This window comes from Heloderma suspectum, chromosome 4, assembly GCF_057233095.1.
Source record: "Heloderma suspectum isolate Gila_16-S chromosome 4, 16-S_ref, whole genome shotgun sequence".
Lineage (NCBI taxonomy): Eukaryota > Metazoa > Chordata > Lepidosauria > Squamata > Helodermatidae > Heloderma > Heloderma suspectum.
This window is the reverse complement of record NC_139461.1, coordinates 274,911,304-274,938,616: the sequence shown is the minus strand read 5'-3', so window position 1 is coordinate 274,938,616 and position 27,313 is coordinate 274,911,304. Positions and strand designations below refer to the sequence as shown.

General features: G+C 43.6%; 1 protein-coding gene across 1 annotated transcript in view; it reads left to right on the top strand.

The window, feature by feature from the left end:
• Window positions 1-27,313, top strand: part of PTPRT (protein tyrosine phosphatase receptor type T) — an 838,546-nt gene that overhangs the window by 752,285 nt on the left and 58,948 nt on the right. Inside the window, exons 23-26 of the mRNA XM_084851682.1 lie at window positions 6,382-6,469; window positions 18,575-18,651; window positions 24,946-24,982; window positions 27,050-27,147. Of these exons, the coding sequence (XP_084707808.1) occupies window positions 6,382-6,469; window positions 18,575-18,651; window positions 24,946-24,982; window positions 27,050-27,147 (300 nt within the window). The remainder of the gene's footprint in view (window positions 1-6,381; window positions 6,470-18,574; window positions 18,652-24,945; window positions 24,983-27,049; window positions 27,148-27,313) is intronic.

The following is a 27,313-nucleotide window of genomic DNA, read 5'->3' as shown; positions in this document are numbered from 1 at the left end:
CCTCGCCTCGCCTGGCTGCGAACGCGAAAGTAAAAAAAAAAAAAAACGCCCCCTGATAGGCTACGTGATGATTCACGTAGCCTATCACGGCTAGATCTGCAAAGTCAGCCGTGATAGGCTACGTCAATCATCATGTAGCCTATCACGGGTGACTTTAAAAAAAAAAAAAAAGCGCGTACGCGAATGGCGGCCCCCATAGGGAGCCGCCATTTGTGTTCCTCATTTAGTCGCTGTAGTCTACGTAAATGTTTACGTAGACTACGGCGAAAATAAGGGCAACGCAAATAGCGTTGCCCTTATTTTCGCCGTAGTCTACGTAAACATTTACGTAGACTACAGCGACCAAATAAGGAACAGGAATGGCGGCTCCCTATGGGGGCCGCCATTATCCGTACACTCTTTTTTTTTTTTTAAGTCACCCGTGATAGGCTACGTGACGATTCACGTAGCCTATCACGGCTGACTTTGCAAATCTAGCCATGATAGGCTACGTGAATCGTCACGTAGCCTATCAGGGGGCGTTTTTTTTTTTCTTTCATTGCAATGGCAGCGGCGGCAGCCGGTCGAAAGCCCGGCTGCCGCTCCTGCCTCGCTCGAACACCCGCCGAACCGCCGGCTGGACCAGCCACCGGGAGGGACATTCGGTGAAGGTAAGTCCCGTCCTGGGGGGGGTGCGGGGGGCGGGGGGGGTGCGGAGGATTTCTCCCCGAAACTTGTTTGGGGGGCCAAACACGTTGGCTCTCGGCCCCCCGAAGATTCGGGAGAAATTCTCCGCCATCCCTAGCTCAAGTCCATATTCATTGCATCGGTGACGCTATCTAGCCATCTCATCCTCTGCCGTGCCGTCCCCTTCTCCTGCTGTACCAGCTACATTTTTTTACCTGTGCCACTCAGACGTTATATACAGATCAGTATATAATCTCTATTTTATTTATTTATTTATTTATTTATTTATTTAATTATTTATTTCATTTCTATACCGCCCAATAGCTCTCTGGGCAGTTCACAAACGTTAAAACGAAAAAGCGCAGGATAAAACAATATAAAATATAAAAGCACTAAAACCACAGTATAATAATACAACCAGATTAAAACCTAGCAGCAATGCAGAGACTCCCCCTAAAGGATCACATTCGTAGTTTGGGGGTGCTCTTGGATCCAGAGCTGTCACTTGAGGCACAGGTGAACTCAGTGGCACGGCGGAGCACTTTTTTATCAGCTTAGGCTGGTATACCAACTACACCCTTATCTGGACAGAGATAGCCTAGCTACAGTTATCCATACTCTGATAACTTCTCGTCTGGATTACTGCAATGTGTTATACATGGGGCTGCCTTTGAAAACGGTCCGGAAACTTCTGCTGGTCCAAAATAGGGCAGCAAGATTGTTAACAGGGACTGGCCTGCGAGCTCATATTACACCAGTACTTTTTCAGCTGCACTGGCTGCCAGTCCATTTCCGCGCCCGATTCAAAGTGCTGGTATTAACATTTAAAGCCCTTAACGGCTTGGGGCCAGGTTATCTGAAGGATCGCCTCCTCCCATATGTGCCTGCCTGGACCTTAAGATCATCATCAGAGGCCCTTCTCCGTGAGCCCCGCCAAAGGAAGTGAGGCGGGTGGCTACTAGGAGGAGGGCTTTTTCTGCTGTGGCACCGCGGCTCTAGAATGAGCTCCCTAGTGAGGTTCGCCTGGCACCTACGTTGTATTCCTTTTAGCGCCAGGTGAAGACCTTTTTATTTTCCCAGGCATTTTAGCATTTTAGCTTTCTAAACTTTTAGCTTTGCTGTTTTAAATCTGTATTTTAAACTCCTGCACTGCTGCTAGGTTTTATTGTGGTTGTATTGTTATATTGTGGTTTTAATGTTCTGTATATGTTAAATTGTTTTATTGTGTGCCGTTTGGTTTTAATTTTTGTGAACCGCCCAGAGAGCTTCGGCTATTGGGCGGTATAGAAATAAATAAATAAATAAATAATAAAAAAGACAGATTTAAAACACCAAAGCTAAAAGACTAGGAAGCTACAATGCAAAAATCCTGGGAGAATAAAAAGGTCTTCACCTGGGGCCGGAAGGAATACAGCGTAGGTGCCAGGCAAACCTCTGTAGGGAGCTCATTCCACAGCCGGGGTATATCAGTAGTACTCCGAGCTTTTAAAGACAAAAGCTTGTATTCAGACTTTGCTCTCAACAGTGAAAGCGGAAGGAGACTTGTACCAATTCCCCCATCTCCCTGCAGCTGCTTGCACCATCTGAAAATCTACTCTGAAAGGTTAGGGGACACCTTCTGTGGATAGAAAGAGCTCTTCTGTACACAGAACACCAAGTGTGGATCCAAGTGTATCATTGTCATAAGTGTTTCAAAGTGGCAACCATGCAATGGGAGAAAGATATACCACTGAGCCATTGTTAAAATCCATTTTATGCTAAGGATATAAGAGTTTTCGTATAAATCATACTGTAACAAACAATTCCATGTATCAGACTGAGATTTGGTTATATGACTCAAGTGCCTCCTTTTCTTTCTTTTTAATAAACAGAAGAGGCATCAGCTTTCTCCAGGATTTTGTATGCACACATTGGATCCATGCTTTTTAAACAAAATGCCATTGTTTTGATTGGAAGCTTATTGGTCAAAGCAATGAATATCTGGTAACAAGTGCATTAGACAGAAGTCAAATTTACCATCCTAGGTGCATGTATAATATGATGAGTTGTTTTTTTCCTTCGGTAGCACATGATGAGATCCCCAATGACTTATACCATTCTCTGGGCAATCTGTTACAACTAGACACTAATGTACAAATAATGTACCTTTTCTTCTCTATCTTTGATGATGAAAATGAGCTTCCTTCATCTATTTTTTCCCATACTTCTGCCACTACTCTAGACATTAGGTGCTATTAGGTAGCACTTTCTTTGTACAATGAAATGGATGTGTGATCAAAGATCTTTCCATTTCCTGAATCATTACTTCATACATGTGGTGATTTGAGATAGATCTACTTATCACCCATCTTTATCAAGAACAGGATCCATAGTGCATCCAGAGATTATCTCCCCAGGAGTTCTTTGTGAGCTGTGGTCTAGCAAGGACTGTCTTCTTAAACAACATAATTATAATTTAACATTAGCATTTTGTTGTTGTTCAGTCATTCAGTCGTGTCTGACTCTTCGTGACCCCATGGACCATAGCATGCCAGGCCTTCCTGTCCTGCACTCCCTCCCAGAGAGCTCAAGTCCATATTCATTGCAATGGTGATGCTATCTAGCCATCTCATCCTCCACTGTCCCCTTCTCCTTTTGCCTTCAATCTTTCCCAGCATCAGGGTCTTTTCCAGATAGTTTTCTCTTCGCATTAGGTGGCCAAAATATTTGAGCTTCAGCTTCAGTATGTGTCCTTCCAATGAGCACTCAGGGTTGATTTCCTTTAGGATGGACCGATTTGACCTCCTTGCAGTCCAGGGGACTCGTAAGAGTCTTCTCCAGCACCACAGTTCGAAAGCATCAATTCTTCGGCGCTCAGCCTTCCTTATAGTCCAGCTCTCACAGCCATACATTGCTACTGGGAAAACCATAGCTTTGATTATATGGACCTTTGTCGGCAAGGTGATGTCTCTGCTTCTTACTATGCTGTCTAGGTTTGCCATAGCTTTCCTCCCAAGGAGCAAGCGTCTTTTAATTTCATGGCTACAGTCACCGTCTGCGGTGATCTTGGAGCCCAAGAAAATAAAATCTGTCAATTTCTTCCCCTTCTATATGCTAGGAAGTGATGGGGCCAGATGCCATGATCTTAGCTTTTTTAATGTTGAGTTTCAAACCAGCTTTTGCACTCTCCACTTTCCCCCTCAACAAGAGGCTCTTGAGATCCTCTTCGCTTTCTGCCATTAGGGTGGTATCATCTGCATATCGGAGGTTGTTGATAATTCTCCCAGCAATCTTAATTCCGACCTGTGATTCATCCAACCCAGCATTTCTCATGATGTACTCTGCATATAAATTAAATAAGCAGGGCAACAATATACAGCCTTGTCATACTCCTTTCCCAATTTTGAACCAATCGGTGGTTCCATGTCTGGTTCTTACTGTTGCTTCTTGACCCTTGTACAGGTTTCTCAGGAGACAGGTAAGGTGGTCTGGTACTCCCATCTCTTGAAGAATTTGCCACAGTTTGTTGTGATTCACACAATCAAAGGCTTTAGCATAGTCAATGAAGCAGACATAGACGTTTTTCTGGAATTCTCTTGCTTTCTGCATGATCCAGTGAATGTTGACGATTTGATCTCTAGTTCCTCTGCCTCTTCGAAACCCAGCTTGTACTTCTGGTAGTTCTCGGTTCACATACTGCTGAAGCCTAGCTTGTAGGATTTTGAGCATCACCTTGCTGGCATGTGAAATGAGCACAATTGTACGGTAGTTTGAACACTCTTTGGCATTGCCCTTCTTTGGAATTACAAATGGAGTAGCTAGCATTACAAGAAACAAGCAAGTACATTATCAGAAAATTGCTATTTCTTAATAGTAGAAAATGTGGCTTCTTAATGAGTGTTATTTGGGCGCAATTCATGATCACAGGAGAAGGCTCTGTTCTGGGAATCCTAAGCCAACACCATCTTTAAAGCTGACATTCAGCATTCCAAACAGAGCTGATGCAGGAACTCTTTTCCTATTTCCATCACAAAGATAAGCCAAAATGTGGTGGTAGCTCTGTCATGTGTGAGAAGGTGCTTTCTGGCAAAATTCATGAGCAAGAATTCATGGCAACTTAAACTCCATTAGTTCTATTGCATTCTCAACAGCCACTTTTGAAAAGAGATTTCTGGGGCAGATCTCTGGTTTCCCAGCCAGTTCATTGGCTGGGGATACTTATTACTACATCAGTCATAATTAGTTCTAGAACAGAAGTAGGAGGTACCTCCACCCCCCCAGCCCAACTTTGCCTTTTAAAGAACCTCCTTCCCAGTGAACAGACAGGAAATCACCCAGTGTCTGGACCACTGGATGGCAAACAAGTAGAAGGAGAATTCACAAGGAAGCAAACAGTTTTCAGTTTCTATTTTAAATCTGGTATGGTATTTTAAATCTTTGCCCTGCAGCTAGGTTCTATTTGCTTATTATTTTTATACTGTAGTTTTAAACTTTTAAATTTGTATATGTATTTTATCATCTTTTATTCTGTGGTTTTAATTGTTGTGAACCGCCTAGATTGTTTGGCTATTGTGTGGTATAGAAATGTAATAAATACATAAATACATACATTTTGTTGTGTGAGTCTATCCTCTTCCTATAAAACCATCCAGACTTTTATCAGCTGTTAATCTAGCATTCCCCAACCTGGCGCCCTTAAGATATTTTGGACTGCAACTCCCAGTATTTTTGCCCATTGACCATGCTGCCTGGAGCTGGTGGGAGTTGAAGTCCAAGACACTTGCAGGGCACCACATTAGGGAAAGATTTGTTAATCCTTGGAAAATCTTCCTTTTCTTTTCTTTCGCAAGAGTGACAAAGTCTAATAGACGCCTGCATAAAAATATAAAAGACTATATTGAATATAGTTATCTGTCACAAACACATAATCCCAGCCTTAAAAAACAAAGTGACATCCATTTCCAGATGTTCTGGCTCAGATTTTAGCAAGAGTCTAAGCAAAGGGAGTTCTACATTACTAGGGCATCTGCTCTGAATGCCTCTCTGTGCCCTTCTAATACAGAGTTTATGCACAGATTATATATTTATGCATGCTCTTGGCTGAAATTAAATGTTGCAGAAGAACAAATGTGGTAGCTGTTCTCTAAATTAAGGAGCCCTCAAGCTGAATTTATGTATCAAAATTAGCACTGAATTGTGTTTGCAAGAATAGGTACTAAATGTGTGTGTGTGTGTGTGTGTGTGTGTCTGTGCGCACACACCTACATATAGCATAATATATGGATGTATTATATGGGACATTCATAAAGCCCATGTGTTTGAGATACCTTAATTTATATTACAGAAACACTGCCTCTGTCTTCAATTTAAATATCTTACATGTATCCTGGTATTTCTCATGGGCATGAAAGAAATTATCTACATTCATTTGTTAGAAGGTACATTAAAAATAAAAAAAAAACCCTGATGATTACAAAGCCACCCACAAGCAAAATCCTTCCCACTTGTTTTCATTCCAGTTGCACTGGGAAACCAATTGTAAGCCAGCATAAGTCATAGGATGCTAATGGTCTCTTCATCATTGTATTATTAAACATGCCCTTTTCTTGAGAAAAACAGTTGGCTTGGCTGAGTACTAAATTATATGCTGCCTTTATCCTACCCCCACTTTGTTATGTTAAAACACCTGAAGGCATTGGCTATTTCATAAATATACCACTGTTGTTTGTTTTGCAGGCTCTACCCGAGGGGCAGACAGCGTCTTGGGATACAGCCAAAGAAGATGAAAATCGCAATAAGAATAGATATGGCAACATCATCTCCTGTAGGTGCAAATTCAAAGTGAACTGAACTTCCTGTGTGTATCTGTATCTAGCAGAGAGGGGGTATGTCTGAGAGCGTAATTGTAAAAAAGAATACAAGCACTCAGTTCCTAGCATTCTTAATGTTTCTATTTGTTCATTTCAAACTCAACTTCCTTGTTATTGTTCTCTTCCTCCCCACCTTTTCCTTTATTTTTCTAATTTTCTACTTCAGACAGTCATTTCTCTCAATGAAAACAACGAGCGGTCTTGTGGCACCTTTAAGACCATCACATTTATTCTGGCATAAGCTTTCGTAGACTATAGCCCACTTCCTCAGGTGCAGGGACATGTTCGGGAGAGTTTCAGGTTTATATGAGTGTGTACATGTATGTGTAGAGGAGAAATGTAAACACTGAGGTCAGAAAGAAGTTAAACCCAGCAAGTACTGAAAGTGACAATTACATTATTAGCAGTGGTCATTCACAGTGTAGTAGCTGCTGATAACACAAACACCCTGGCACTAGAGAAGCCAATTATCACGTGTAGTGTGATAAAAATTCTTTATCCAGATTCAAGCCTCTGGCAATAGAATTAAACCTGTTGTTGAATTCATCAGCAGGTTTAATTCTATCACCAGATTGGGATAAAGGATTCGTTATCACACTACATGTGTTAATTGGCTGAATGATCACCATTAATAATGTGATTGGCCATTGATACTTTCTGCTTTTAATTTCCTTCTGACCTCACTGTTTACAGTTCTCTCCACTATATGAAACTGTATATAAACTAACACTCTCCCCCAACACTCCATGCATCTGACGAAGTGGGCTACAGTCAATTAAAGCTTATGCCAGAATAAATTTGTATGCCATTAAGGCGCCACAAGACTCTTTGTTGTTTTTGCTTCAACAGACGAACATAGCTACCCTCTGTATTTATCTCAGTGGACGCAATAGACTCAAGTTCTGCACTTTCTTGACCTTTTCCTTCACACACACACACACACACACACACACACGTGTGTGTGTGAATGAAAAAGGCAAGGAAATGCAGAACCCAGGCCAGGAAGTGCAGAACCTTCCCCAACCTGGTGCCCTCCAGACGTTTTGGACTTCAGTTCCCACCAGCCCCAGCCAGCACGGCCAGTGGTCAGGAATGCTAGAAGTTACAGCCAAAAATATCTGGAGGGTAGCAGGTTGGGGAAGGCTGTTATAGGATATTTGAGAAAATAGGTAGGGAAGTAATGCTTTCACAGTTGCAGGCTCATTCCCTGATCTGTGCATGTTCAGTAGAACATGCACAGGAGAGAGACCCACACGTACAGCTCTTCATGCGAGCAGGAACCTTGTCTTTGCAGGGCAGTCAGCCCTCTCGATTGCATATAAAGAGTCCTTTGCACTTACAATTTGATGTGTGGGTCTCTGTTCACACATTCTAATGGATATGCATACATTGGGAGAAGAAACTGCTAGTGCAATGCCACTATTGCCCCTATGCCCATTCACAGATGCTGGGCTTCATACAGAGAAATTAAAGAGGGACAAACCTCTGTTTCAGATCTTAGAGACCAAGTGTGGTTTTATTCCACTGGTCCGCAGTTTGGGCGATAGAGAATACTTGCTGGTGTGGTGTTCTCCACATATCAAGTTGTTTTTTCTTCATTGTTCCTATTTTCAGGCTTTCTTCTTCTGCCCTTTAATTGGTAATAATTCTTTCTTCGAACCAAACCTGAAATGTTAGTCTTCATGATGTCCCACGGCAGGGAGTACAAAGGGGCTAAGTGCACACATACTTTCTCGTTTTATCTTCTTTCACCATTTGTTGGCATTATCTGTACATACTGGAAGCTATTACTTGTGACAAACACTTCTAACTATGCAGCTCTTCATGCTTAAAGGTGTCTTGGCCCTGAGGGACAGGTTTATCACCTAGCTTCAGATAAGCGGTGAACATTAAATCTCAGGGTACTAATCACATCCACTATTTTGTCTTCCTTGCTATGGATTCTGTCTGAAAAAGCACAGGACATCTGCAAATACCAGGTGAAAAGTAATGATCCTTAAGCAATAAACTTAGGTGAGCTCATCAGAGAGGAATCAAGTCTAAGAAGAATTTGAAACTTAAGAAGAATTTAAAAATGGGGGGAAGGAAACTTAGTGCTAAGACAGCTGCTAGATTGTGTACAGAAGAGGGCTCACATGCCTTTATTAGTGGTAAAAAAAGGAGCATTTTGGCCGGTGTAGTTTCGAATGCCAAAGCAGGAAACATCACAATTCCAAACCTCTCTTCCTATGGCATTATTACAGCATGGAGGCCTTGTTTTCCATGCTGAATGTGGTGGTCCTAGCACAGAGTCTGAAATGAACTAGCCCTTGCATACATCATCACAGCCCATGCAGAACTGTGCCTTAAATCTGGACTGGGCAACTTGTGGGCCTCCAGATGTTTTGGCCTACAAATCCCATGATCTCTCACCATGGGCTATACTGGGTAGGTTTGATAGGATAGACCAAAACATCTGGAGGTCAACAAGTTGCCCACCCCAGAATCGGGCTGCTTATGTTCACACAGAACTCCACATACCCATAGGAATATAGCATTGCTTTGGACTGCAGGTTGCATCTGGCATTGACACGAGACATTCTTATATGTATAGGAGATTCTGTTAGCACTAATATAATGATCAATACTCCTGAGTTTGTGACCTCAATAGTCCTTCATATATGCACACAGAGGCTTCCTAAGAGTAGCCACCCAGTGCCACAAGCAACATTTGAAACTTTCTTTAAATATAGCAAACTTCCCTCAGATTTCAAAAGCAGCTTCTGCTGAAATCCCCCCCCCCTTTCAGAGGCAATTGTTGCAAAAGAACTCAAAAATATCCACCAATTCAGGAATGAACTATTGACTTCACTCTCAGCTGGCTTAATTTGGCCTTAGAACACATAGCTAAGTCTAATGCCTCCCTGTTTGCAATCATGCAATGTGATCCCTGATTAGGTGGGATCAACAATGTGACTATTCCCAAGAAGATGTTGATCCAGTCATTAATGACAAATTATAAGGGGAAAATTGGTGCTGCTGACACCACAATAGATTGGAGAAACAATGGGAGTGAACAGGATCAGGAAAAGTATGAACACTGGCATAATTAAGGATTCTGTTCCCTAAAAGCAGTTAAAGCACTGTTTTTGAATTCTATAACCAAAATGGGTGAACATTTAGTTCAGCTCTAGTGGCAGGTAATAAACAACCCTGGTTTCTCCTGGTATGTGTCATAGTTTGGCAGGTGGTAAATGGAAGCAGTAGAAACTTCAATGAACATGTGGAATGTCACTTTTTGGCCCAGTTCTATCATCTTCCAGTGCTATGTACCTGAACAAATTGGCTGCAGTGAATTGAAGGTTCACAGGCCCAGCATTGATGGGAATATAATAGTAATGATAAAATTAGACATTCAGTAAACCAATTGAGGAAATACAACCATTTGATCATGTGAGTTTTTGTTGATTAAATCTGCATATTTAATAATAGAAATAATACTTTTGATGAAAAAGCAAACTTTGTTTTTAAATGATGCACACATATCATAGCAAGTACCATCCTGGAAGAGGCATTCTGTCTTTTGTGTGAGAGGAATGCCTCTTCTAGGACAGTGATTGCCAGCTACAGGTTTTGTAAGTTCTTGTATTGAAAATAATTCAGTTCATGATAAAACAAATCTGCTGCCTAATTCACTAAGGGAACCTTTTTAGTTGCTCAGGAAGTTTTTTATTGGTTAATCTATTTGATTTATCAACTTGGGCTGTAGTCCTAAACACACTATCTGGCATGGAAGTAAGTCCCCTTGAACTCAAGAGGACTTACTTCTGAGAAGATAGATATATATAAAGCTGTGTATGCAGGCAGCCAACGTTGCTCCCAGGAATGTCCATGGGAATGATGCCACATGCAGCCAAAGTGTTGCTTGAAGCAGCAGCATGGCTGTAACAGAAGGAAGGAAGGAAGGAAGGAAGGAAGGAAGGAAGGAAGGCAGGCAGGCAGGCAGGCAGGCAGACAGGCAGGCAGGCCACCCAGCCACCTCATCTACTACTAGTAATCCCACCTCTAGCCAAATCATCTTTGGCACTTTGTTTTTCACCCCACCCAAATGTCCTGAAAAACAGTTCCTTACACAATGATGCTACATGTTATAAGATTACACTGTAAATATTGCAGCTTTAATGGTTGTATCACAATTACATAAAATAAAGCTTTGAGGACACCCACGGAGCTAATGCTTTGACTATGTAAGTGCTTTGATGATATAAGTGCAGCTCAGTTTCTTTGTTGGGGATAGCAGACTATGTAAAGCAGCTTATAGTTCATAATAAACAGAAGCCAGGATGAATAAGCAAAGTTGAGCAAGAGCAGCAAGGAGGGGGTGACCATTTATTTACTAAGTATGACTGCAGGGAAGTGAATGTTCTTTTCAAGCAAAGTACATATCCCTGATGAATATACAGTGGAGGTGAGGAATAGATTTCAGGGATTAGACCTGATAGACAGAGTGCCTGAGGAACTATGGATGGAGGTCCGTAACATTGTTCAGGAGGCAGCAACTCAATCCATCCCAAAGAAAAAGAAATGCAAGAAAGCCAAGTGGCTGTCTGATGAGGCTTTACAAGTAGCTGAGGAAAGAAGGGAAGCGAAAAGCAAGGGAGAAAGGGGAAGATATACCCAACTGAATGCAGAGTTCCAGAGAATAGCAAGGAGAGACAAGAAGGCCTTCTTAAATGAACAATGCAAAGAAATCGAGGAAAACAACAGAATGGGAAAGACTAGAGATCTCTTCAAGAAAATCGGAGATCTCAAGGGAACGTTTTGTGCAAAGACGGGCATGATCAAGGACAAAGAAGGCAGGGACCTAACAGAAGCAGATGAGATTAAGAAGAGGTGGCAAGAATACACAGAAGAACTATACAGGAAAGATCTGAATGTCCCTGATAGCCATGATAGTGCGGTCACTGAACTTGAGCCGGACATCCTCGAGAGTGAAGTCAAGTGGGCCTTAGGAAGCATTAGTAACAACAAAGCTAGCAGAGATGACAGTATTCCAGCCGAGCTATTTAAAATCCTAAAAGATGATGCTGTTAAAGTGCTGCATTCAATATGCCAACAAATCTGGAACACTCAACAGTGGCCACAAGACTGGAAAAGGTCAGTTTACATTCCAATTCCAAAGAAGGGCAACGCCAAAGAGTGTTCAAACTACCGCACAATTGCGCTCATTTCACATGCCAGCAAGGTGATGCTCAAAATCCTACAAGCTAGGCTTCAGCAGCATGTGAACCGAGAACTACCGGAAGTACAAGCTGGGTTTCGAAGAGGCAGAGGAACTAGAGATCAAATCGCCAACATTCGCTGCATCATGGAGAAAGCAAGAGAATTCCAGAAAAACGTCTATTTCTGCTTCATTGACTATGCTAAAGCCTTTGATTGTGTGGATCACAACAAACTGTGGCAAATTCTTAAAGTGATGGGAGTACCAGACCACCTTACCTGTCTCCTGAGAAACCTGTACGAGGGTCAAGAAGCAACAGTAAGAACCAGAGATGGAACAACCGATTGGTTCAAAATTGGGAAAGGAGTACGACAAGGCTGCATATTGTCACCCTGCTTATTTAACTTATATGCAGAGTACATCATGAGAAATGCCGGGTTGGATGAATCAGAGATCGGAATTAAGATTGCTGGGAGAATTATCAACAACCTCCGATATGCAGACGATACCACCCTAATGGCAGAAAGCGAAGAGGATCTCAAGAGCCTCTTGTTGAGGGTGAAAGAGGAGAGTGCAAAAGCTGGTTTGAAACTCAACATTAAAAAAACTAAGATCATGGCATCTGGCCCCATCACTTCCTGGCATATAGAAGGGGAAGAAATGGAAGCAGTGACAGATTTTACTTTCTTGGGCTCCAAGATCACCGCAGACGGTGACTGTAGCCATGAAATTAAAAGACGCTTGCTCCTTGGGAGGAAAGCTATGGCCAACCTAGACAGCATAGTAAGAAGCAGAGACATCACCTTGCTGACAAAGGTCCGTCTAATCAAAGCTATGGTTTTCCCAGTAGTAATGTATGGCTGTGAGAGCTGGACTATAAGGAAGGCTGAGCGCCGAAGAATTGATGCTTTCGAACTGTGGTGCTGGAGAAGACTCTTACGAGTCCCCTGGACTGCAAGGAGGTCAAATCAGTCCATCCTAAAGGAAATCAACCCTGAGTGCTCATTGGAAGGACAGATACTGAAGCTGAAGCTCCAATATTTTGGCCACCTAATGCGAAGAGAAAACTCCCTGGAAAAGACCCTGATGCTGGGAAAGACTGAAGGCAAAAGGAGAAGGGGACGGCAGAGGATGAGATGGCTAGATAGCATCACCGATGCAATGAATATGAACTTGAGCACGCTCCGGGAGAGAGCGCAGGACAGGAAGGCCTGGCGTGCTATGGTCCATGGGGTCACGAAGAGTCGGACACGACTGAACGACTGAACAACAACAAAACATGGGAAAGAACTAAGAAAGCAACATCAAACAGATAACAAGGAAGTGAAACGTTAGGAAAATGTTCATGAAGTTGAATCATTGTTCAACAAAGGGCCTAACTATAGCTATACAATAGATATACAATACCATAGGCATAAAGAAGGAGAAGGGATGTATTTGATTAAGGAAATGTAAGAGGCATAAAATATCAGCATCCAAGTTAAGCCCAGCAGTTGACGGCAATGATGGAAAGAATGAAGAGGTATAGAGAAGCAAATATGAGAGGCTGAATACGAAAACAAAGAAAAAGACAATAGTTATTTTTCTCTCTCAAAGAGCTGTTGAGCTGAATTAAAGCAGTCAATGGGACTTCTAGGACAGGGCATGAATAATGAAATAATACAGAATGTGGCAACCAAGCATGATGCAAACAAAGGGCTTTCATGGGAAGTAAGGGAGTGTGTTCACTTTATTACTGAGCAGAAGATAGGCTGGTTGAAGGTTGTTGTCCCAGAGTGCCTTCTAGTTTACAACCTCTGCATTGGAGCTTTTGCTACTTTCTGATCTTATACCATACTGCATATATACTTGAAAATTAGGCCACTTGATTTTAATGGAAGCTCCTTTCCAAGCAAGTAGGCTTAGAATTGCATTATCTATGTATTGATTGTACACAGTTTATTTATATACCGTATTTTCCTCAAATGCATTGTGCTTGAAGAGGCTCCTAGAAAGTACATTGTCCACAGTCTAAATACAATGCATATCAATAACCATAATGGCAATAAGACATTATAGTATAATACTGACAGTTCAGCAATTCACCAACAGTTCATTTAAAGAATAGCAGTTCATTTAAATAAACAGAAACATACCCCAGTCTTCTTCAAAATGGCTCAGAGCTGCTTAAATATGGTTTCTGGGCAGACTCCCATCTAAGCCACTTACAGGGCCACATCTGTTTAGTTGCCACAGTAGATGTGCATCACATGCCTTCAGACCATTCTCTGGGCCATGACTAATTCAGATACGCCCCACTCTGTGATTTGAGTCATATTGAAAACAATACACCTTATGTTAGTTACTCAATTTGCTTCTTTCATTGGGACTTAGGGCTTCTCCACACTGGGCTTATATAGTGTGATCAAGATTGGTTACTCACTGAAGTTTGCTTCTCATGATGTTGTCGTCCTCCTGTGCCTCTTCCACCATTTTTAGCTTTATTCCACCATGATTTAACTTGCTGAAAATGCAGTAATAAATACACACTGCCATCAAAGAGGTGGTGTATTTCCAGGATAGTGCAATACTGCTGCAATGTCACAGCACCATCAGTTCACTGTATAAATGGAACAAAAGAGGGTCTATGACCCCCCTGGCAAAGGCGAAGTGCAGGCTGAAGGGGCAGGATTGTAGCTTGAGATTGATAGGCATATGGTCAAGGAACACCTAATTACTTTGACTGAGTTCAAATCTCCAGGGGCAGATGAACTGCACCCTAGAGTAATAAAGGAACTGGCAGAAGAACTCTCAGAACCGCTGTCTATTCTCTTTGAGAAATCATGGAGGATGGGGGAAGTGCCAGATGACTGGAGGAGGGCTAATGTTGTCCCTATCTTCAAAAAGGGTAAAAAGGAGGAACCTGGGAACTATAGACCAGTCAGTCTGACATCAATCCCAGGGAAAATTCTGGAGCAGATGATAAAGCAATCCATCTGGAAGCACCTTGAAAACAATGCCGTGATTACTCGAAGCCAACATAGATTTGTCAAAAACAAGTCCTGCCAGACAAATCTGATCTCATTTTTTGATCAAGTAACCTCCCTTGTAGACCGTGGGAATGCTGTAGACATCATATACCTCGACTTTAGCAAAGCTTTCGACAAAGTGCCCCATGATCTCCTGATGAGCAAACTAGCTCAAAGTGGGTTAGATGAAACAACGATCCGGTGGATCCACAGTTGGCTACAGAATCGGACTCAAAGAGTGCTTATCAATGGGACCTTCTCAAACTGGGAAGAGGTAACGAGTGGGGTACCGCAGGGCTCAGTCCTGGGCCCAGTGCTCTTCAACATTTTTATGAATGACTTGGAGGAGGAGGTGCAGGGAATGCTGATCAAATTTGCAGATGACACAAAATTGGGAGGGATAGCTAATACTTTGGAAGACAGAAACAAAATTCAAAGTGATCTGGATAGACTGGAGCGCTGGGCAGAAAACAACAGAATGACATTTAATAGGGATAAATGCCAAGTTCTACAAAGAAACCAAAGGCACAGTTACAAGATGGGGGATACGTGGCTCAACAACACTACAAGCGAGAAGGATCTTGGAATTGTTGTAGATCACAAGCTGAATATGAGCCAACAATGTAATGTGGCTGCAAAAAAGGCCAATGCTCTTTTGGGCTGCATTAATAGAAGCATAGCTTCCAAATCCTGGGAAGTACTAGTTCCCCTCTACTCAGCACTGGTTAGGCCTCATCTGGAGTACTGTGTCCAGTTCTGGGCACCACACTTGAAGAAGGATGCAGACAAACTGGAGAGGGTTCAGAGGAGGGCAACAAAGATGATCAGAGGACTGGAAATGAAGCCCTATGAAGAGAGACTGAAAGAACTGGACATGTTTAGCCTTGAGAAGAGAAGACTGAGGGGAGATATGATAGCGCTCTTCAAGTACTTGAAAGGTTGTCACAGAGAGGAAGGCCAGGATCTCTTCTTGATCATCCCAGAGTGCAGGACACGGAAGAATGGGCCAGGGATGGCGGAGAATTTCTCCATGAATCTTCGGGAGGCCAAGTGCCGACGCATTTGGCCCCCCGAAATTGGTGGGGAAATTCTCCGCCGGCCCCCCGCACCCCCCCCCCGGGATGGGACTTACCTTCGGCGAATGTCCCTCTCGCCGGAGGGTCCCAGCGTTTCATCTCCCGACCGGCTGCCGCCGCCACCATTACAAAATAAAAAAGTAAAGTTAAAAAAACACACACACACACCCGTGATAGGCTACGTGACGATTTATGTAGCCTATCACGGCTAGATTTCCAAAGTCAGCTGTGATAGGCTACGTAAATCGTCACGTAGCCTATCATGGGTGACTTTGAAAAAATCGTCACGTAGCCTATCACGGGTGACTTTTTTCTGTACTTTTTTTTTTTCGCCGCCGGGGAGACGGGGCGCTCCTCCCCGGCCTGAATTTCGCCAGCGAGGGATGGGGCACCTCCTCCCCCGGCCTGAATTTCGGCCGGGTGAGGCAGGTCGCCTCCCCCCCTTGCCTGAACTTCGGGGGGAGAAGCGAAGCACCTCCCCCCCACCACGAAGCAAGCTGCGGGACGAGGTAAGTCCCTTTCGTCCATCCCTAGAATGGGCTCAAGTTCCAGGAAGCCAGATTCCGGCTGAATATCAGGAAAAACATCCTTACTGTTAGAGCAATACGACAATGGAACCAATTATTAGGGAGGTGGTGGGCTCTCCCACACTGGAGGCATTCAAGACGAGGCTGGACAGCCATCTGTCAGGGATGCTCTGACTTGGATTCCTGCATTGAGCAGGGGGTTGGACTCGATGGCCTTGTAGGCCCCTTCCAACCCTACTATTCTATGATTCTTTGGAACTTCCCCATAAAGGAAATGCCCAAAAACTAAAAAAGGAGGGGAGGAAAGGGGGAGGCATCTGTATTGGGCTGATCATAATCCCAGAAAGACTCACTCCACAAGAAAAAAGGCTGGATTTTTGTTTTAATGTAGATGTGTAATGTAGCCCTTACACATAAGTAACTTTAGCTAGAATGGGGAGACTGTGCTGATCAAATATTAAGATTGAAGACAAGAGCTCTCTTCAGTCATTACTCATTGGCCGCACTGCCATCATCACTTCTCCTGCTAGTCCTGCTCCCATGCTGTCCATGCACTGAGTGCATGTCTGCAGTGGGGAAGCCTGCTGAATGTGCATAGGCATTCTCCATGAGCTGGAACCCTGCACAATCAGGGAGATAGCTCACAGGGAGAATCTATGCATTTTCAGCAGGTTTCCCCATTGCAGATATGCCCCCCCACCCAATGCATGGGCAGTGCTGGAGTGGGGCCAGCAGCCCTGATCCCTCTCTTTACACTATCTTAATTACATGGAGACTAATCTTGAGGGGAGACAAGATTAGAACCAGCAGCCTCTAGGCCAAGCATTATGTTTAACACCCAGAACCACAACTTCTTTTGCTTCACTTCCTACTTGTCATGAGCACAGAAAAGAAAGTAAACTGAAAGTCTTTGAGTGGTATAAAGCTGGTACACTGAACTGGGGAATGAAAGCTATGCATGAAACAGTTGGTATGATGATGGAAATATCATCGTGTGGGTAGCTTTCAATAGCTCTATCTTCTTTCTGTCGATTCTGTTTCACTGCTAGTTATTACTAGTGATTATTAATACATAAACCTTTTGTAGCACAATGAAATATATTTGTATCTTCCCAACAGCTTCCGAACATATAGAAGAACAGAATTTAGAAGATAAGTTATGGTGCTAGCTTTAACTAAGCATAGCCCACTAAAAATATGAATAAAATAAAAGGCCTCATTACCTTCTAAAGAGTGAGCTATGATCATTAATATTTCTTACCCTTCCTTTATAAGCAAAGGGAATGTCTTTCATGCCATTCATACTTTTGAACAAAATAAATCCCCAGGAGAGAGGAATCCTCTTCACCTTTGCAACAACTCTGTAACAAAATTAAACACCAGGAAGTCCTAAAGCCCAGCTTTATTTAAAAAAAAAAACTCCTTTACTTTAAGATTTGTTTTCTCATTTCAGGAGAACATATTCCGTACTATATAGTCAATTCTTACAAACCCTTTCAGCTAAGTTGTGTTCCTACTTGTGTCACTAGAATAGTCTACCTTCAGCTCACAATTTCCATATCCATATTTAAATTAAAACAATATTTATCCATCCTGGAATTCTCAAGCCTTCTCTCTTCCCTTCTCATTGCCTCTTGTATCCAGTCCCTTGGAGAGTAAACTTGGAGCGCTCTATACAGCACCAAGTCATTGTAGGTGCGTGAAAAAAAAGTAATCCCAACATTGATAATTTACCATCTTTGTACTATAAATTATTTGCTTGCCGTCTTATTTGCCATATCTTTAAACTTATTTAATAACAAGTGTCTTAACTCTCACCTATTGGGCTGAAATAGTTGGTGGAAAATTTAAGCCTCTAAAGTTTATGAGCTAGTTCTGACACCAAGATGGTTTTTGTGATTCAGATTCATCTCTGCAATGACTGAGCTATGACCCAACAAAGAACATGTTACAAAAGGTGCTAATATTTCAAAACCTTTTGAAGGAAATACTGAGTCTAAGCAGAGTGTTAATAAATCACACTGAAGGTGAAGTTTACATTCTAGATAAATAATAAACGAGTTTCTGAATAGGTCCGTCATGCATTGAGGTGAAGCTATATGCATTATAGTTTAAAAGTAAACACAACTAGAATTAAATAATTATTTTTCCTGAATTTTCCATGCTTTTGTGTCTTTCTGCCATCCATATTCACTTATATGCATGTTCCTTTAAATAACAATAGCACATTTCCCTTGATTATTTTCAGACGATCACTCCAGGGTGAGACTACAATTGTTGGATGGAGATCCCCATTCAGACTACATAAATGCCAACTATATAGATGTAAGTGCAATGAAAACATTTTCTTTTAAAAAGCATCTTAATGAACAGGGTTGGCTCCAGGTTTGAGGAGCGTGAAGGTTTGAGACCTATAGAGGCAAGGAAAAAGCTGAGGCCTAGAGGCCTGGTTTTTGTTTTGTTTTTTGTTTTTGTTAGCAGGGGGTATCCTAGGAGGAGGAGTTTCATTTCCCTGTTTAAGTTCCATTTCCCCAGTTAAGTTTCATTTCTTCAGGTTTGAAACAATACTTTCAGTTTTGAGGGAGGAGGGTATATAAAAAGAGTGAGAGTGAGAGCCAGTAAGAGGAGACACCATAGCATGAAAAGAGAGCAGGAGGAAGCAGCCTGGAGAAGTCTAAGTACAGCTAGGGTAAAGGAATTTGCATTTTGCAACTTTTATTTTCTCTTAATGCCTTTTGTAGCACTCAGCTCTATTGTGTAAGTACCTTTACTTGTGATTTGCTTGCTTTAATTTACCAGTAAACTGTTGTAGTTAAACCCTGCGTCTAGAGTGTTGGTAACCCCATGCCTACAGCCTAAACCCCATTTTATTAGGAAGGGAAGTTTAAAATAAGGAAGGTGGGACTCTTAAGGAGGCAAGAGATCCTTAAGGAGTTACTCAGGAGGTCCAGGTCATAAGGGAAACCTTGATGAGGGGGACTCTGGGCCAGATGCCCTCTGGTGGATCCCCTCCTTTGTTAGTAACTCCAAGCCATGGGCTTGGTTGACTGTGCTGGGGGACAACAACAGCAGTGCTCCAAGCAGCACCATTTATTTAAATTTCCCACAATGCCACAAAGGAAACTAGGATGGGGCACTGTGGACATTTAAATAGAGGCTAGACCCAACCACCTGGTGCTGCTTGAAATGCCCGGCCAGAATTTTTTTAAAAGGAGGAGCTAGTGCAGGCATTAGCAGTGGGCGCTGCTGTGTTCCTCACAGATGTCCAAGGATGTCAGGTGCTGATGCAGCCCTGCTAATGAAAGAAAAAAATGAAGTGAGGTGGCCATTCCTTTTATTCAGCTCCTTGTAGTAAAATTGAATTCAGGCTTTTGAGGCTCTTCTTCTTCTGTACTTTTCAGTTCTGAATGAAGAAAGCATTTGAAAGGCATGTGTAAACTTCCAAAATACATGGTGTTTGTAATCAAAGTCTAAGTCCCAGTCCCTGTCCAGATGTAATAACTTCCTGTGTCTCTTTGTTTGAGTGGGGAGTGAATCCAGTAATGTCACATCACGTTGTTTGCTTTAGGAATCATGTAACTAGGTAGAGCACATGTTTTGCACACAGATGGTTCTAGGTTCAATCCCCAGCATCTCCAGTAGCAGATGATCAGGTAGCAGATGATGTCGGAAATACCAGAAGCAGGATTGAGAACCGCAGGCTCATGGGCCTAATTTTACCCATGGAGGTTCCTCGTCTGGCCCATGGGGTCTCTTTGTATACTATTCTGCCAGGGCTTGGCCTTCAAGACCCACCCCCTGGAGGAGTGCCCTGAGAAGAATCCCCATTGTTATCTCAGATCTCAGACTGGAGAGAACAGTGGGGATATGGGTGGTGGAGGATTCAGGTGGCGCTGGGAGGAACAGCTCTGCTGAGCGGCAGCCAAGTCAGTTCATGCACTATGTGTTGTCCCTATGTGAACAGTGTGAACCCAGGGACTCACCTGCACTACACCTTCATGCATTTGGGAGGACACAGTTTGGATAAATCAGTGAAGCATCCCTGGCCTAACCAGTGGCTGGATCAGGCCAGCCACTCCCTGGTTTGGGGTAGCTTCACCCATGGTGTACCTTCCTGCTTTGGGGGGGATGCAGCATGAGTGAAGTGGAAAAAGATCCTGGGCCTTTGCAGAGTGGGCAAAATGTCACCAGCTACATCCGTGCTGTAAGGATGGGGGAGAATTTCTCCCCGAAACTTTGGGGGGCCGAGTGCCAACGCATTCGGTCCTCCGAAGGTTGTTCGGGGAGAAATTCTCCGTGCCCCCCGCCCCCCCCTCGGGATGGGACTTACCTTTCATGAATGTACCTCCCGGCGGCGGGTCCCGGCGGCGGTTCAGCAGGTCTTCGTCAGGGGCGGGGGCGGGGGCAGTTCGACCGACTGCCGCCGCCGCCATTACAAGAAAAGTAAAAAAAAAAACAAACGCCCCTGTGATAGGCTACGTAATGATTAACGTAGCCTATCACGGCTAGATTTGCAAAGTCAGCCGTGATAGGCTACGTTAATCGTCACGTAGCCTATCATGGGTGACTTTGAAAAAAAAAAAAAAGCACGTACGGCTAATGGCGGCCCCCATAGGGAGCCGCCATTCGCGTTCCTTATTTGGTCCCTGTAGTCTACGTAAAGATTTACGTAGACTACAGCGAAAATAAGGGCAACGCTATGCTGCAACTTCCCTCACTGGGAACACCAGCTAGAGCTCCAGCCAGCATTTCAGCTGGGGACTGGGCAATGTCAGGGGTGTGCCTATGTCCCCTGATGTCATCCAGCCTACAAAGGGCTCAATGTGGGGGTGTCATTTGGCCCCCACCCCAAAGGTGTCCCCAACACCTGTGCTAGAGAGCAAATCAGAATAGATAATACTAGCCTAGATTAGAGATGTACGGATTTCATAAAATCTTTTCCATCTGTGTTTCACAGATTCCCAGGTGCCATTGGTTCCATGGTCTGTTCATTAACAGATTTTTTTCGATTTTCCAAACTTGCATGCAGTGTGAAAATGAACAAATCGCCCCCCCCCAAATGTGCAAAGTCCCCCCAAATACACTTTTTCACACTTATTTATTTATTTATTTATTTCATTTCATTTCTATACCGCCCGATAGCTGAAGCTCTCTGGGCGGTTCACAAAAACTAAAACCAAACAACACACAATAAAACAATTTAAAATATATAGAACATTAAAACCACAATATAACAATACAACCACAATAAAACCTAGCAGCAGTACAGGAGTTTAAAATACAGATTTAAAACAGCAAAGATAAAAATTTAGAAAGCTAAAATGCCTGGGAAAATAAAAAGGTCTTCACCTGGCGCCGAAAGGAGTACAATGTAGGCGCCAGGCGAACCTCACTAGGGAGCTCATTCCAGAGCCGGGGTGCCACAACAGAAAAAGCCCTCCTCCTAGTAGCCACCCGCCTCACTTCCTTTGGCAGGGGCTCACAGAGAAGGGCCGCTGATGATGATCTTAAGGTCTGGGCAGGCACATATGGGAGGAGGCGATCCTTCAGGTAACCTGGCCCCAAGCCGTTAAGGGCTTTGAATGTTAACACCAGCACTTTGAATCAGGCCCGGAAATGGACTGGCAGCCAGTGTAGCTGGAAAAGTACTGGCGTAATATGAGCTCACAGGCCAATCCCTGTTAACAATCTTGCTGCCCTATTTTGGACCAGCTGAAGTTTCCGGACCGTTTTCAAAGGCAGCCCCACGTATAACGCATTGCAGTAATCCAGACGAGAAGTTATCAGAGCATGGATAACTGTAGCTAGGCTATCTCTGTCCAGATAAGGGCGTAGTTGGTATACCAGCCTAAGCTGATAAAAAGTGCTCCGTGCCACTGAGTTCACCTGTGCCTCAAGTGACAGTTCTGGATCCAAGAGCACCCCCAAACTACGAACCTGATCCTTTAGGGGGAGTGCAACCCCCTCCAGAACAGGTAGAATATCACCTAGCCGGGCAGACAAACCACCCACTAACAGTACCTCCGTCTTGTCTGGATTGAGTTTCAGTTTATTAGCCCTCATCCAGTCCATTACCATGCCCAGGCACTGGTTCAGAACAGCCACTGCCTAAGTTAGTAAAGACTAAGTTTTACCCCCTCCTATCCCCTGCTCCTGATGCTTTTTTTAAAATTAAGGCGTTATCTTTGCAGAATCGGGGCTTCTCCACAATGTTTTTTTTTTCTAATTCAGGCATGATCTTCGAAGATTTGAAGTTGTGTAGCTTCACAATTTCAAATCTTCGAAGATCATGCCTGAATTAGGAAAAAAAAACATTGCGGAGAAGCCCCGATTCTGCGAGGATAATGCCTTAATTAAAAAAAACACACATCCGGAGCAGGGGATAGGAGGGGGTAAAACTTAATCTCATTTGAAGGGATACAACAACCCCCTGTTCAGTGCAGGAAGCCTGATTCCCAGGCGGTCCCCCATCCAACTACTGACCAGGGCCGACCCCGCTTAGCTTCTGAGATCAGACAAGCGGGTGCACATCCAGCCCTTTGCTTGATCATGAGGAAACGGGGGCTGCTGAGGAAGCTATGCGATCAGTAGCCGGGAGAAGACATGGGGCCGTTGGGGGCTGTGATTGGACAGGAGGGAAATACAAACACTGTTGCATATGGACATGTGGGGGAAGGGACTACGACCGGATATGGTAGCGAAGGCAGAAAATCAGAGCACATTAAGGGGAAATACTGGGATATTAGGGTATTGAAAGCGGGGACACAGAAGTGGGAAATTCTGGTTCCAATTTGAGGCAGGTACTGCATAGTGTGAAAGGCGGGTGGTGAAACCTCATTGGAAGCGAAAAAAGGCAGTAAGTGTAGATACAGCCTCTCCATATCCCAGCTCCAATATGAGCTTTGGAGTTTTGTGATGCTCACTTTAATAGGGCCTTGAATCTCAACCAGTTTACCTGCCTCCTCCCCACTCCCTTCTGAGCACTCAGCCCCTCAATCCACCAACGCATTCGGCCCCTCGAAATTGGTGGAGAAACGGTCCGCCACCCCCCCCCCGCCACCCCCGGGATGGGACTTACCTTTGTCGAATGTCATTGTCGAATGTCAAAGGTAAGGGACTTACCTTTGTCGAATGGCGGGGGCGGGGGGGCGGTGGCGGCAGGGCGGCGGTGGTGGGGCAGCGGCAGTGGCCGGTCTTCTGACCGGCTGCCACCACCACCATTTCCAAGTAAAAAAACCAACCAAACAACAAACGTGATAGGCTACATAAAGATTACATAGTCTATCACAGCTAGAAATTCAAAAAACACCGTGATAGGCTATGTAAAAGTTTACGTAGCCTATCACGGCTGACTGGGGGGGGGAAGCGTGTATGCAAATGGCGGCGCCCATGGGCGCCGCCATTTGCGTTCCTTATTTGGGCATGTGTAGTCTACATAAACATTTACGTAGACTACGGTGAAAATAATTACCTTTTCGCGGAATTTTTCACAGTGGGGGGGAGGCACCCCATCCCTCCCCCCGGAATCCTCGATGGGGGGAGGCGATCCAGTCCTCCCCACTGGAATCCTGTCTGGCCAGCTCCGTGGTGGCTCCACAGAACAGCTGGCCAGGGCCATCCGCAGCCGGATTTCCGGCCGCAGACAGGCTGCTGCGGACGCAAATGGTGGCCGCCATAGTGTCCAGCCAGGCTGCTGTGATAGGCTACGTAAGTATTTACGTAGCCTGTCACAGCACCCCCCCCAAAAAATGGCATACGCAAATGGCGGCGGCTACAGTGGCTGCCATTTGCATTCCTTTTTTTCCCGCCATTTTAGCCTACGTAAATATTTACGTAGGCTCTTACGGCGAAAAAAAAAGGGGAACGCAAAAAGCGTAGTGGGTGCTATTTGTGTTCCTTTTTTTTTTTTTTGCCGTAATAGCTTATGTAAATATTTATATAGGCTAAAACAGTGGAAAAAAGGAACACAAATAGCGCCCACTATGCTATTTGTGTTCCCCTTTTATTCACCGCAATAGCCTACATAAATATTTATGTAGACTAAAACGGCGAAAAATAGGGAATGCAAATGGAGGCCGCCGTAGCTGCCGCCATTTGCGTACGCCATTTTTTTTATTGATTGGCTTGCCGTGATAGCCTACGTACAACCATGGGGGGGCGGGGGGGCAGGCCATTCCTCCACGGATTTCAGGGGGCCGATTGCCAGTGCATTCGGCCTCACTGAAATCCGTGGCAGAATTCTCCGCCATCCCTAGTTCCACTGTCATATTGCTCTAACAGTCAGGAAGCTTTCCTGAGGTTCAGCCAGAATCTGGCTCCCTGTAACCTGAGCCCATTATTCTTTGTCCTGCACTCTGGGATGATCATGAAGAGATCCTGGCCTTCCTCTCTGTGACAACCTTACAAGTTCTTGAAGAGCGCTATCATATCTCCCCTCAGTCTTCTCTTCTCAAGGCTAAACATGCCCAGTTCTTTCAGTTTCTCCTCATAGGGCTTTGTTTCCAGTCCCCTGATCATCTTTGTTGCCCTCCCCTGAATCCTCTCCACTTTGTTTGCATCCTTCTTAAAGTGTGGTGCCCAGAATCTCATTGAGTTCCATTCTTTGTTTCTTTTTTCCAGGGATACCATCGGCCTCACCATTACATTGCAACTCAAGGTAAGGATAATACAACTGGTCCATGGTCCAAATGACATGGTGTAAATACTATAAATAAAGAACTGATGTAATGATTTCTAAAAAGCATAATATGCAACCTGCTTAGAAGGCTAATCACTGCAGGTAGTTTTTAAAAAAGAAATTTAGGTTCCGTTTAATACATAGGGATGGAAAAATCAAACTATTTCCTGTCCAATACTTTCAAGTGTTATCTCATAAGTCCATTCTGTTCCATTTTTGCATTAATTACTGATTTTTAAAACAAGAATCTTCACTACAATTTGCATTTAAATACATATTTCGAAACATACTCTCTCTCAAAATACAGTTTAAGACGCATTGTTATTGTTTTCAAGGCAAGTATTGCAGATCGTGTTATCTCAATTCATACTGGACTTTGCAATGATTCAAGTGCCCCTAATAATATATAATTGATTCTCCTCCCATTCATAGTATGCCACACACTCAATTGCACCTCACTAGTATTGCCCCTGGGGCAGTATCCAATAGGGGCCTTGCATGCGTGGCCAGTCCTGTCGGCCGCGGTCTGCACATGCCCAGCCCCTCTGGTCATGGTTCAGGAATGACCCCTACCACTTGCAGCTGCAACGTAGCGTTTCTGGGGGCAAGCCCTGAAATGAATGGAAATGCTCATTTCTGGAAGGCATGACCTGCAGCTTCCAGAAACAAGCATTTCTGCTCATTTCAGGGCTTTCCCCCAGAAGCGCTACATTGCGGCCACAAATAGTAGGGTCCATACGTAGACCGGAACTGGCTCTGCTGGCCACATGGGCAAGACCTATTGCCCCTCATTTCACTAAGTCCATCATATAGTCCTTTGGAGACATTCGAACGTTTGCAGCTGGTGCAACTTTTGACCTTCAATTTGAACAACAGCTATATATATATATATATATATATATATATATATATATATATAATCTGATCACAGTATTTTTAGTATTTTGTTTCAGCAGTGTTTATGATTCTGCTCAAAAGGAAATGCTGCAGAGAGAATTCACAAAAAAGAATAAAAGTATCTAGCAACAAATTCCTGAGGAAAAGAAAACCTTTCTGTTAAAAATCACACATTCAATTTATATTTAACATGATGAAGATGTATCCCAAAGGTATTATCACCTAAAATCTCACCAAATAATTGAGGGTATGTTCAGAATTGTAGCTGTCATTTCTGTCTAGTAACTACTATGCCCGGATCTAACACTTTAAATTTAGTTATACATTGGTTGTAGAGTGGCTTAATTTCCATATTTTATATATTGTTATTTATTTATTCAAAATTACTTTTAGGCCGCCTTTAAGGGTGGAAGCCTTCTAAGATGGCATGGTGCAAATAATAAAAGAAACAATACATTAAAAGAGTAAAAATAAAATAAAAACAACAATTACAAGTAAAACTAGTAGCCCAAAAATACAATTCAAGAAAAAGCTAATGAGACTAAGTAGGACTTCAGAGCTTTCCTGAGGGTCTACAAAGAAGGGGCCTGGTGACCTGACCACCAGCTGAGGATTTGCCTGTTTGATTCAAGGATTGTATCCCATGCTGTCCCCAGGTTTCTGAGGGCCCTTGTGCAAGACTCCCTCGATGGCCCTCTCCCTCAGTGAGGGTAGCTTCTTTTTGCAATTGTCACAAGCTCCTATCATCCTTTTTCAGCATTGCTACAACATGCTTGACAGGCAGAGAGCCAGTGAGCAAACAGGGAGTAGCATCTACCGCTGCTCCTTCTCAGCACCACTGTTGTCTGGAGCAAGTGGCAGATGAACAAGCAGGTTGCAATGATGAAGAGGAGGAACAGGTCCAGTGGGCTCTTGTCAATGGGCCCCTGCTGGGATATTGACAGGTGCCCAGCTATGCCTACCCTTGATGCCAGCCCTGATCATGTTACTCAGCAAACCTCACTTTGAAGAACAGGCAGTCCTCCTTAAGAAACTTGGCATTTCAGATATGGTAGGGCTGTTGGTAGGAAGTCAGGAAAATGAATTGTTTGTACTAAAATCAACTTTCGGGTGTTCCTTTCTCTCTCACTCACATCTTCTGCCCCTCAGGTCCAATGCAAGAGACAGTGAAAGATTTTTGGAGGATGACCTGGCAGGAGAACTCTGCAAGTGTTGTCATGGTCACCAACCTGGTAGAAGTTGGCAGGGTATGATGACATTTGCCCAAAACATTCAGTCACATATTGCGGTCCATGGCATTTTTGCATGTGTTCATTCCTAAATCCGTTCCATCCCGTTTCCACATTAATCTGAAAAAAATGAAATGATTATACTATTATTAGTACAGTATATTATACTATTACCTACAAAAAA